The sequence below is a fragment of the Sardina pilchardus genome, chromosome 1, assembly GCF_963854185.1.
Source record: "Sardina pilchardus chromosome 1, fSarPil1.1, whole genome shotgun sequence".
NCBI classification, from domain to species: domain Eukaryota; kingdom Metazoa; phylum Chordata; class Actinopteri; order Clupeiformes; family Clupeidae; genus Sardina; species Sardina pilchardus.
Genome location: NC_084994.1, coordinates 14,943,985 through 14,957,849, shown reverse-complemented (window position 1 = coordinate 14,957,849; position 13,865 = coordinate 14,943,985). Strand labels below are relative to the sequence as shown.

The following is a 13,865-nucleotide window of genomic DNA, read 5'->3' as shown; positions in this document are numbered from 1 at the left end:
CAAATAATACAAATATATTGCAATGTTAAGAAATTCCTGTTTTTTTCATTCAGATAAAACAATAGAATAGAATAGAATATATACTTTTTTGATCCGGTGAGGGAAATTTGTTTTCTCTGCATTTAACCCAATTTAACCGAATTAGTGAACACAGCAAACACACAGTGAGGTGAATCACACACTAACCCAGACCAGTGAGCTGCCTGCCCAACCAGCGGCGCTCGGGGAGCAGTGAGGGGTTAGGTGCCTTGCTCAAGGGCGCTTCAGTCGTGGTGGACTGGTCGGGGATCGAACCGGCAACCCTCCGGTTACAAGCCCGAAGCCCTAACCAGTATACCATGGCTGCCCCCTATGTGATATGTAAATCAACATTTATATATAGCTATTAGTCAGTTAGTGGGGAGATAATCGGAAATCGAATCGGACTGAAAAAAAAGAATTGTTAGATTAATCGATAAATCGAAAAAAAAGAGAAAAGAAATCGCTACATTAATTGTTTAAAAAATAATCGTTTATCCCAGCCCTAGTGTGTGTGTGTGTGTGTGTGTGTGTGTGTGAGCATGCCTGTGTGGAGTATCTGTGAATGAGTATCAGTTGATTGCAAGCGGTAAAAGTAACGTGACGCAGATTGCTGCTGATTGCCAGAGTGTCATATTCATATTGTACTCTCACAAGAGCTCTTGATTTCCAGTGGCACAATGTGGCACAATGCAATACAAATAATCTAACACCAACCTTAATGTCTGCAGTCTGCACTGGGGACTAGACAGTCCTTTAGAAAGAAGCTGAACTCCAGAATCTCCCAAGTTGTTGTTATTCAGGTCCAGCTCTGTCAGGGAGTTTGGTGACTGTAGAACTGAGGCCACAAGCTCACAGGACTTATCTGTGAGTTTACAACCAGCAAGTCTGTAAAACAGTGTGACAAAATACAAATTATATGTCATTAATAATAACAAGGGATCATGATTTTTGATTTTAATAAATACATATAATAGATGAATACTCTAAGGTAATGTTATATACTGCAATGGTACACTCTAAAAAGTGGTGTGTTAAAAATGACACAAATTGTGTAGAATTTTAACACATCGGCTGATTCACGCAGAGCGGTACAAAATAAGACCCTCGCCCAGTCATGCACATTATCAAACATAAATCACATCAGTCAATTTGTCTCCATCCATTGTGTTTGTAAATGAGTGTGTGCATGTGTGCTTGTTTATGTGTATACAGTATGTGTGCTTCTGTGTGTGTGGGTTAGCATGTGAGTGTGTATGAGGGGTAAGTGGGTGTGTGTTTATGTGTGTGTTTATCTAGCGTCATCATCATCATCTTTTATTTGACAGACTCAATGTCCACAGCACTACAACACCTAGGCCTCTTCAGTAGAATCCTAAACAACCTGTAGCTTCTGTAGACTGGCCTTTTTAAACTCTGCCCATAGGGCTGCAATGTACAGTGGAGTACAGTAGGCTTTAAAAGGTTGGATTTTTGCTTTGTCAGAGCACATATGGAATTTTCTTGTCAAAATATTAGCTTGGACATACAGCATGCAGCGCTGTCTATATACAGTATATCATCATCAGACATCTAAAGAATGATGGGGCGGCAACAATGGGTGCTCTATAGATCAGTGGGAATGAGCCGGAGGACCGAGGATTGAGGACCAAGGAGAGAGGGTTGAGAAGAGTCCATTGAGTGCTCTGGTCTTGCCCCTTGGTCCTAGTTTGACCTTGGGTCTCCCCACTGAATGGTTCTGTGTCATCCTTGTGGGGCCCTCCAAGTTTCATGCACCCTGCTCTTTCAGTGCCCCATGAATCCTGGACAGAATATTACTGATGTGGAAAAAAAAGAACTCTGTGGTACATCTAGTTGCGTAGAAGGATTTGGTCTCTGCATTTATCCTATCCGTGGATCTGTGATCAGTGAATTTGTGAACACACAGTGAGGTGAAGCACACACTGCCTTCATACAGCGGCGCTCGGGGAGCAGTGAGGGGTTAGGTGCCTTGCTTTTCCCTACTGGTCGGGGTTTGAACCGGCAACACTTTGGCTAACCAGTAGGCTATGGCTTCCCCAACTCCATGACTACAGGAAGAGGACAAGGCAGAAGCCCACTAGGACGTGTCTGTGGCAGTTTGCGGACAAGAAACGCTGCATCAAAGGATCTAAATGGTAGCAGCCAAAGAACATCGTTGATAACAGAAGAAGTGATGGTGTAAAATAAAAATGTGCCGGCACACGATTAAAATTACGCGTTATGCTTGGTCCTTAATCGAATCGCGATTAACACATTAATGCGTACCCCTAATTTTATGTCCCCGTTTAAAACTGTCTGTAGACTGTGGCACTGTCTCACAATCTCATACAATTCATCACTGAGTTTACAGCCAGCTAGTCTGTAAAGGAATAGACACGACAGTAGCAGATAACATGACTGGTACATGACACTTGCTGACACAGCAAAGATGCACATATTCCTGGCTCTACTTGTATTTCTATATATTAATGATACCTAATCCATTATCCTCTCTTGTGTGTAGGGGAATCTTCACACGTTCTCTCCAACTTCAACTTATCATGTGTTGAACCTGTTAACTCCACACATTGTGTCTTTTTCTGTGTGCACAAAACTGTCTCAGGAAAACAAAACAGTTGTGAAACTAGGAATGCAACTGAAGTTTTCTGTTTCTAGAGTACATACGTAAGGGCTCCAACTTTGCGGTGAGGATAGTTCAGTGTAGCAGATAACAGCTTCTGTGCTGATTCTCCAGGATGATTGTTGCTCACATCCAGCTCTTTCACACAGGAGGGGTTTAACATCAGAGCCAGAGCCAGGCAAGCATATCCTTCACTTGAGAAACCACACTTACAGAGCCTGAGAGAGAGAGAGAGAGAGAGAGAGAGAGAGGTTGTTGCTGCAACGTCTATACCGTTGTCTATACGTCTAAACGTTGTCTATTTAAAATCTGTACTGAAATGTCTCTTAACTTTCAAAAGGGCCCTACATTTTGGAAAAATGTGCATTAAGTGTGATATTGAGGGTATTAATAAACAGTTTATTTTTTTACCAATAATCACGCATGTGAATCTGCATGTGGCAGATTTTACACCATGAAGGACATAGAAGGACGTTTACTACTTTGTACACAATCAATGGCTGTGCTGATCGCATCAGTATTACACAATTTAGACATTTTCTTTAGAAATGAGTAAACAATTGCATTTGAAGCCTTAGTTTACAATAAAGTTCAACCTACTTACTTCCTGTACTCACAAGAGGATTTTGTAAGAGTTAAATGAACCAACATTAGTTTTCACCGCTGGTCACGCCCTTGAAAATGAACTGGAGAATCCAGAGCCGTTCTCTTTTGAAACTGGTTTGGTGTCAGCCAGGCTCACAAGTAGGTCACCACAGTACTGGGATGTAGGTAGACTGTTTGACTGTTATGTTGGCATGGTTCTCTTAAACTATCAGGAAATGCAAGGAGATGTCAATCACCAACCTTAATATCTGCAGCTTGCAGTGGGGACTAGACAGTCCTTTGGAAAGAAGCTGAACTCCAGAATCTCCCAAGCCCTTGTTACTCAGGTCCAGCTCTGTCAGGGTGTTTGGAGACTTCAGAACTGAGGCCACAAGCTCACATGACTTGTCTGTGAGTTTGTTGCCTGCATGTCTATAACACATTATGACAAAAGACAAATTATTTCTCATTAATGATAAAGAAGGGACACTGTTGATAAATGATCATCATAACTAAATGAATGGATATTGTAATGTAATGCCATATAGTCTAAAAATGCACTGAATTGATGTGTTCAAAAATTACTTGAACACAGCTAGCCAGGTTAATTAAAAATAATATGCTCTGCTTAAAATAACAGTTTTAGGTCCCTGTTTAAGGTGGGAGAAAGGAACAGTCTCAAAAGATGTATCACTAAGTTTACAGCCAGCTAGTAACAGTAGCAGATGACTGTTAAACAACACTTGCTGAAATAGGCTCTACTCCCTTTAGTACATTGATGTTTCCACTATTATTCCACTATCATTCCATAGATTATAATCTATTATCTTTAGAGTTATCCTCTCTTGTGTAGGTTAATCTTCACATAAACATGTCCTCTCCAACTTCAACTTATGATGTGTTCAACCTGTAAACTCTGCCTGTTGTTACTTTTTCTGTGTGGACAAGACTGTCTCAGGAAAACAAAACAGTTGTGAAACTAGGAATGCAACTGAAGTTTTCTGTTTCTAGAGTACATACTCAAGGTCTTCAACTTTGGAATGAAGATCCTCCAGTGTAGCTGATAACAGCTTCTGTGCTGATTCTCCAGGATGATTGTTGCTCACATCCAGCTCTTTCACACAGGAGGGGTTTAACATCAGAGTAAGAGCCAGACAAACATAACCTCCATCTGAGATACCACAATTACAGAGCCTGAGAGAGAGAGAGAAATACAGAGAGAACGAGAGAGACTGAGAGACAATTGAGTCCAGTAAACCTCCAAGATCCAGTATTGTATCAATTGGCAAACCGTTTGACTGTTATGTTGATGTGCCTTTCTTAAACTATCAGAAAATAGATAGTTTAAGACCATAAATTAATGTCAATCACCAACCGTAATGTCTGCAGTTTGCAGTGGGGACTAGACAGTCCTTTAGAAAGAAGCTGGAGTCCAGAATCTCCCAGGTCATTGTTACTCAGGTCCAGCTCTATCAGGGAATTTGGAGACTGTAGAACTGAGGCTACAAGTTCACAGGACTTATCTGTGAGTTTGCAGTCAGCAAGTCTGTAAGACAATGTAACAAAAGACACATTATTACTCACTACTGATACAGGGGTAATGTAGCAAATTACATAAACATTGCAAAAGTAGTTTACTACAGCAGAGCCTACGCTTTAATTGACAAAAAATGCAAATAAATGTGATCTAACTTCATGCCAAGGCAGTGTTATGTCAAAGACCTGACAAGCATCACTCAGTCAAAGGACATACTGTACTTGCGCTCTATTTACTCTGTTTACAGGTAAAACATATTTTCATTTCAAAAACAATAACCCTTGAGTATTACTCTCACAATTAGAAATCAAGGGAAAAGATTTCACTTAATAAAGGGCAGCTACTGAGAGTTTGACGCCAAAGACAGAGATTGAAAGTCCAGCATCAGTTCAGGCAGGCCAAGCACTCAAGCCGCTGCTAACCGCTATGGCTCAACAGGTTGTATCAGCTGATCTGCGCATCCAAGCAGGGCGCCTTATTTAAAGCTGCTATAGTTGTTCCTAACTGCTTGCTGCTTGCATTTGTATGAAAACCACCTTGTGTATAACATGGCATAGGCATTTTATGTCATAGTTGACGTGGCTCTCAGAAACTATCAGGAAATAAATTGTCATAAATAAATGTCAATCACCAACCTTAATGTCTGCAACTTGCAGTGGGGACTAGACAGTCCTTTAGAAAGAAGCTGAACTCCAGAATCTCCCAGGTCATTGTCACTCAGGTCCAGCTCTATCAGGGAGTTTGGTGACTGCAGAACAGTAGTCACAATCTCACAGGACTTATCTGTGAGTTTGCAACCAGCAAGTCTGTAAAACAGTGTGACAAAAGACAATTTATCTCTCATTAATGATAAAGAAGGCATAATGTTTACAAATGATCCTCATAAGGAAGTGTAATGGATGAATACTCTAATGTAATATCATATACTGCAATGGTACTCTAAAAAGTGGTGTGTTAAAAATTGAGGTTATAACAGCTAGCCAGGTTAATTAAAAACATATGCTCTGCTTAAAATGAATGTTTTAAGTCCCTGTTAAGAACTGTCGGTAGAGTGTGAAACTGTCTCAAAATATCACAGGAGTTTACAGCCAGCTTTTTAAAGGAACAAACACAACAGTGGCAGAAAACATGACTGCTAAACAACACTTGCTGAAACACCAAAGGTGCACATACTCCTGGCACTACTTCCTTTAGTGTATTGAGGTTCTCACTGTTATTCCTGATGTAAAACAAATTAATTATACATCATCTATTATCGTATAAGTAATTCTCTCTTGTGTAAGTTGGATCTTCACATAAACATCAATGTATCATGTGTTCAAACTGTAAACTCTGCATTTTGTTACTTTTTCTGAGTGGAAAACTCCACTTGTGTGGAGTTTTCAAAACACTTGTGAAACTAGAAATGCAACTCAAGTATTCTGTTTCTAGAGTACATACTGAAGGGCTTCAACTTTGGAGTGAGGATCCTCCAGTGTAGCAGATAACAGCTTCTGTGCCGATCCTCCAGGATGATTGTTGCTCACATCCAGCTCTTTCACACAGGAGGGGTTTAACATCAGGGCCAGAGCCAGCCAAACATAACCTCCACCTGAGATACTACATTTGCAGAGCCTGAGTGAGAGATATGAGATATTAACATGACGAACTGTAAACATCCTGATAAGTGAGTCCAATAAACCTTCTGTGTTCACTATCAAAATTAAATAAATTCTTATGAAATTATATTGTATGAGTTTCATTTATCAACATCGGTTCACACGGCTGGTTATAAAATAGGTCTAATCAGGAAAAGCACAACTATAAATAACACTCAAACACCAACCTTAACATCTGCAGTTTGCAGTGGGGACTAGATAGTCCTTTAGACAGAAGCTGAACTCCAGAATCTGTCAGCTCATTATCCTTCAGGTCCAGCTCTATCAGGGAGTTTGGTGACTGCAGAACTGAGGCCACATGCTCGCAGGACTTTTCTGTGAGTTTACAGCCAGCGAGTCTGTGAGGTAATTTATCAAAATACAAGTTGCTCATTAAAGGAACACGCCACCGTTTTTTCATATTAAACTATGTTAGTCCCTTAACTAAGACGAGTTGATGCAGACCTCTCACACTTCAATGCGTGCACTCAATGGCTCTGGTGTGCGGTGCTACTTGAAAATAATCATGCATGTGGCTTTACACCATGATGGACAGAGCAGGACGGATACTGCTTTGTACACAATCAATGGCTGTGCTGATGGCATCAGTATTACACAATGTAGATGTGTATTTTCTTTGAAAATTAGTAAACAATTGCATTTGAAGCCTTTGATTACAATGAAGTTTTACTTACTTACTTGCTGTACTCACAAGAGGATTTTGTAAGAGTTTAATGAACCAACATTAGTTTTCAGCACAGGTCACACTCTTGAAAATGAACTGAGAGAATTCAGAGCCATTCTCTTTTAAAAATTGGTTTGGTGTCAGCCAGGCTACTCACAATTAGGTCACCACCATAATAACTGTTCTGTTGATGTGGCTCTTTTAAACTATGAGAAAATACATGGACATAAATAAATATCAATCACCAACCTTAATATCTGCAGCTTGCAGTGGGGACTAGACAATCCTTTAGAAAGAAGCTGAACTCCAGAATCTCCCAGGTCATTGTCACTCAGGTCCAGCTCTATCAGGGAGTTTGGAGACTGCAGAACTGAGGCCACAAGCTCACATGACTTATCTGTGAGTTTGCAGCCAGCGAGTCTGTAAGATAGTGTGACAAAAGACACATTATTACTCACTACTGATAAAGGGATAATGTAGCAAGTTACATAAACATTGCAGAAGTAGTTTACTACAGCAGAGCCTACGTTTCAATTGACAAAAACATGCAAATAAATGTGGACCAACTTCATGCCAAGGCAGTGTTATGTCAAAGACCTACTGTAACAAGTAACAAACTCGGTCAAAGGACATACTGTACTTGCGCTCTATTTACTCTGTTTACAGGTAAAACATATTTTCATTTAAAAAACAATAACCCTTGATTATTACTCTCACAATTAGAAATCAAAGGAAAAGGTTTCACTTAATAAAGGGCAGGTACTGAGAGTTTGACGCCAAAGACAGAGATTGAAAGTCCAGCATCAGTTCAGGCAGGCCAAGCACTCAAGACGCTGCTAACCGTTATGGGTCAACAGGTTGTATCAGTTGATCTGCGCATCCAAACAGGGTGCCTTATCTAAAGCTGCTATAGTTGTTCCGAACTGCTTGCTTCTTGCATTTATGAAAACCACCTTGTGTATAACATGGCATAGGCATTTTATCATAGTTGACGTGGCTCTCAGAAACTATCAGGAAATAAATGGTCATAAATGAATGTCAATCACCAACCTTAATATCTGCAGCTTGCAGTGGGGACTAGACAATCCTTTAGAAAGAAGCTGAACTCCAGAATCTCCCAGGTCATTGTTACTCAGGTCCAGCTCTATCAGGGAGTTTGGTGACTGCAGAACAGTAGTCACAATCTCACAGGACTTATATGTGAGTTTGCAACCAGCAAGTCTGTAAAACATTGTGACAAAAGACAATTTATCTCTCATTAATGATAAAGAAGGCATAATGTTTACAAATGATCCTCATAAGGAAGTGTAATGGATGAATACTCTAATGTAATATCATATACTGCAATGGTACTCTAAAAAGTGATGTGTTAAAAATTGAGGTTATAACAGCTAGCCAGGTTAATTAAAAACATATGCTGTGCTTAAATTAAATGTTTTAAGTCCCTGTTAAGAACTGTCGGTAGAGTGTGAAACTGTCTCAAAATATCACAGGAGCTTACAGCCAGCTTTTTAAAGGAACAAACACAACAGTGGCAGATAACACGACTGCTAAACAACACTTGCTGAAACACCAAAGGTGCACACACTCCTGACACTACTTCCTTTAGTGTATTGAGGTTCTCACTGTTATTCCAGATGTAAAACAAATTAATTATACATCATCTATTATCGTATAAGTAATTCTCTCTTGTGTAAGTTGGATCTTCATATAAACATGTCCTGTCCAACTTCATCATGTGTTCAAACTGTAAACTCTGCATTCTGTTACTTTTTCTGAGTGGAAAACTCCACTTGTGTGGAGTTTTCAAAACACTTGTGAAACTAGAAATGCAACTCAAGTATTCTGTTTCTAGAGTACATACTGAAGGGCTTCAACTTTGCGGTGAGGATTCTCCAGTTTAGCAGATAACAGCTTCTGTGCTGATCCTCCAGAATGATTGTTGCTCACATCCAGCTCTTTCACACAGGAGGGGTTTACCATCAGGGCCAGAGCCAGACAAACATATCCTTCACTTGAGAAAACACACTTACAGAGCCTGAGTGAGAGATATGAGATATTAACATGACAAACTGTAAACATCCTGATAATTGAGTCCAATAAACCTTCTGTGTTCACTATCAAAATTAAAACAATTCTTTCGAAATGATTTTGTATGAGTTTCATTTATCAACAACGGTTCACACCGCTGGTTATAAAATAGGTCTAATCAGGAAATGCACAACTATAAATAACATTCAGTAACACTTTGTAATAACTACACACAATTCATCATCTATTAAGCATTTGTTAACTATTAGTTAATGGTTTGTTCATCATTAGTAATTAATTGTTCATGCATAATTTATCATCACTTAAGCATTTGTTCACAAAGTTATGATTGGTCTGTTCATAGTGAATAAGCCTATTTCTAAAATATGTATAAATTGTTGCTAGTACTTAATATAACATGCAATAACATTTTGTTAAAGGAGAATTCCGGTGTGATATTGACTTAAAGTGTGTTGAAATATGATACCGAGTGTGAGCGATTGTCTCAGAGCTGATCTCGACCTGTCAGCTGTTCTCCGAAACCCGGCGGTAGCTCAGCCAGGTTTTTAACGTTTGTGCCTCGGGCATCGAACTGCTGTGCAAATAAATCACTGTTTTACACCATTAATGAGGCTCAAAGTAGCTCCACACTTTATTGGTAGACTTCTGAGGGCCCTGACATTTAAAACGAGACATCGAGAACTTTGAAAAAGCGCTGGTTGTTTACTTACATGACTGTTTATTCAGGCAGTCACTGCTACCGCTAAACTTTAGAAAGTGACTGCCTGAATAAACAGTCATGTAAGTAAACAACCAGTGCTTTTTCAAAGTTCTCGATGTCTCGTTTTAAATGTCAGGGCCCTCAGAAGTCTACCAATAAAGTGTGGAGCTACTTTGAGCCTCATTAATGGTGTAAAACAGTGATTTATTTGCACGGCAGTTCGATGCCCGAGGCACAAACGTTAAAAACCTGGCTGAGCTACCGCCGGGTTTCGGAGAACAGCTGACAGGTCGAGATCAGCTCTGAGACAATCGCTCACACTCGGTATCATATTTCAACACACTTTAAGTCAATATCACACCGGAATTCTCCTTTAATGAAATACTATTCATTATTTAACAGTTGTTACATATGCACTAATGATTAGTAAGGATGTGAATACATGTTTTATAAACCACTTCCTAATACTATAATTCATGATTAACTCAGGAGTTACAAGTGGTTAGTTAATGATTTTTGTGAGCTCATCTAAAGTGAGGACTTTTTATGCCTTGCTACACATTTGCAAATAAGTTGTAAATACTACATTCACATTCATTCATTAAAGGTATACTATGCAACGTTTTTCAGTTAATCAATTCGTTCCATACTGTTATATATGATTAAATGGGTCATTACCGGTCGAACTGTGTTTTTTTTGGCCGCTCTAGTGGTCTGTAGCGGTAAAACCACACTTGCAACTTCAGGAGACACCGGGCACGCACCCATGCTCTACTCCAGGAAGTGTCATGTAAAGTCTCATGAAAAGGCACGGCAGACTGACCGATTGAGGAGTTTTGTCAAATATACACGCTAAAGCTGTAGGGGAAGCTCTGCAGAGAAATATGCAAGCATAAAACGAGCGAAAATGAAAAGTGAAAGCGAAACCGGCGACGAAATCGCCAATCCTGCATAGTATACCTTTAAGCTGACAATTGTGACGTTCCACGGCAAAACCAGTCGCTTGTCGCAACAGGCGTTTCTGAGAAAAATGGCCATTTATGTCACTTGTGCTCAGTTAAAAACACATAAAACTATGCAAGAGTGTCTTCTACTACACACTGTTAAGCATATTATTAAATGCTGTGTTCTTAATTTTGAAGCATAATTCCTAAATTAACTCTCATCTGTAAATCATGCCTATACACAATTATAAATGTTTGTTCATAGCAAACACGCGCATCTGTTTTATATACAGTACAGGCCAAAAGTTTGGACACACCTTCTCTTTCGGACACCCCTTCTTTATTTTCATACTATATGACTATGAAAATTGTAGATTCATACCGAAGGCATTAGAATTATGAATTAACACATGTGGAATTATATACTTAACAAAAAAGTGTGAAACAACTGAAAATATGTCTTATATTTTAGGTTCTTCAAAGTAGCCACCTTTTGCTTTTAATACTGCTTCGCACACTCTTGGCATTCTCTTGATGAGCTTCAAGAGTCACCTGAAATGGTCTTCCAACAGTCTTGAAGGAGTTCCCAGAGATGCTTAGCACTTGTTGGCCCTTTTGCCTTCACTCTGCAGTCCACACAGTGGTTGGAACCAAAGGTCTCCGATTTTGACTCATCAGACCAAAGCACAGATTTCCACTGGTCTAATGTCCATTCCTTGCGTTCTTTAGCCCAAACAAGTCTCTTCTGCTTGTTGCCTGTCCTTAGCAGTGGTTTCCTTGCAGCTATTCTACCATGAAGGCCTAATTCAGGCAGTCTCGTCTTAACAGTTGTTCTAGAGATGTGTCTGCTGCTAGAACTGTGTGGCATTGACCTGGTCTCTAATCTGAGCTGCTGTTAACGCGCGATTTCTGAGGCTGGTGACTCGGATGAACTTATCCTCCGCAGCAGAGGTGACTCTTGGTCTTCCTTTCCTGGGACGGCCAGTTTCTTTGTAGCGCTTGATGGTTTTTGCGACTGCACTTGGGGACACTTTCAAAGTTTTCCCAATTTTTTGGACTGACTGGCCTTCATTTCTTAAAGTAATGATGGCTACTCGTTTTTCTTTACTTAGCTGCTTTTTTTCTTGCCATAATACAAATTCTAACAGTCTATTCAGTAGGACTATCAGCTGTGTATCACCCCTGACTTCTGCACAACACAACTGATTCCCAACCCCATTTATAAGGCAATAAATCACACTTATTAAACCTGACAGGGCACACATGTGAAGTGAAAACCATTTCAGGTGACTACCTCTTGAAGCTCATCCAGAGAATGCAGAGTGTGTGCAAAGCAGTAATCAGAGCAAATGTGGCTACTTTGAAGAAACTAAAATATAAGGCATATTTTCAGTTGTTTTACACTTTTTTGTTTTCCACATGTGTTAATTCATAGTTTGATGCCTTCAGTGTGAGTCTACAATGTCAATAGCCATGAAAATAAAGGAAACTCATTGAATGAGAAGGTGTGTCCAAACTTTTGGCCTGTACTGTATATGAATTTATAGCTGCAGTAGCCAAGGGCAGGTGTAGTGTAGTGGATAAGGCATTGGACTAGCATGCTGTAAGCCCAAGAATTGGGGGTTCAATCCCCGGGTGCCACCATTGTGGCCTTGCTCTTTAATTTCATTGATAGTGTAAGTCTCTTTGGATGAAAGTGTCTTAATAAATGCAACTGTAACCTTTATAACTCATTTGTAAATATGTAGCAAGGCATATACAGTCCTCACTTTAGATGAGCTCACAAAAATCATTAACTAACCACTTGTAACTCCTGAGTTAATCATGAATTACAGTATGAGAATTAACATAGGAGTAATACTTTAGAAATGATGATCAAAACATTTACTAATAGTTTGTAACTGGTTCATAATAGGGAGATGATTTCATTTATAAATGGTTGTTTCATTATTTATAAGGCATAAGCCATGTATTTACAAACATTTGTTTTATATACTATGAACAAACCATTCATAACTTTGTGAACAAATGCTTTACTGATGATGAATTATGCATGAACAATAAATTACTAATGATGAACAAACCATTAACTAATAATTGGCAAATGCTTAATAGATGATGAATTGTGTGTAGTTATTATAAAGTGTTACCTAACATTCAAACACCAACCTTAACATCTGCAGTTTGCAATGGGGACTAGATAGTCCTTTAGACAGAAGCTGAACTCCAGAATCTGTCAGCTCATTATCCTTCAGGTCCAGCTCTATCAGGGAGTTTGGTGACTGCAGAACTGAGGCCACATGCTCGCAGGACTTTTCTGTGAATTTGCAGCCAGCGAGTCTGTGAGGTAATTTGACAAAATACAAGTTCTTACTCATTAAAGGAACACTCCACCGTTGTTTTCATATCAAACTATAGTAAGTAAGTAAGTAAGGTTTATTTATAGAGGACATTTAACCACAGCTCACACTGTCCAAAGTGCTGTACAAAGTGCATAACCTAACAAGCAAATAAATACATATACAGAACAGTGATTCAGGCTAAGATGACATCAACAGACAATACTTAATTACAGACATAACAGGGTAGACAAATTAACGCACAGGGAAGGCCAATGTAAAAAGGTGTGTTTTAAGCCTAGATTTGAAGAGGGTTATTGAGGGGGCATTTCTGATGTCAGGTGGCAGTTGGTTCCACAGCTGTGGGCCAGCAACAGAAAAGGCTCTGTCACCTTTCTGCTTTAGCCGGGACCGTGGGACGTGGAGGAGGCCTTGGCTGGAGGATCTGAGGGACCTGGGGGCTACATGGGGATGGATGATGTCAGCTATGTAGCTGGGTGCCAGGCCATGAAGAGCCTTAAACACCAAAAGTAGGGTTTTGAAATGTATCATTGACTGGACTGGAAGCCAGTGCAAGGAGGCTAGGACAGGTGTAATATGCTCATGCTTTTTTGTATTGGTGAGCAACCTAGCTGCTGCATTTTGGACCATCTGAAGTCGTGCCACCAGTGTCAGAGGAAGTCCAAGGTAGAGGGAATTGCAATAGTCTAGACGGGAGGTTATGAAG

The 13,865-nt window shown here is 39.7% G+C and overlaps 1 protein-coding gene across 1 annotated transcript in view; it reads right to left on the bottom strand.

Moving 5' to 3' along the window:
* The window catches only part of LOC134076640 (NACHT, LRR and PYD domains-containing protein 12-like), a 45,889-nt gene that overhangs the window by 1,129 nt on the left and 30,895 nt on the right, over positions 1-13,865 (bottom strand). The window contains exons 15-19 of the mRNA XM_062531793.1: positions 12,969-13,139; positions 6,607-6,777; positions 5,417-5,587; positions 4,620-4,790; positions 792-906 (exon numbers count right to left, since the gene is read on the bottom strand). Coding sequence (XP_062387777.1) covers positions 792-906; positions 4,620-4,790; positions 5,417-5,587; positions 6,607-6,777; positions 12,969-13,139 — 799 coding nt within the window. The remainder of the gene's footprint in view (positions 1-791; positions 907-4,619; positions 4,791-5,416; positions 5,588-6,606; positions 6,778-12,968; positions 13,140-13,865) is intronic.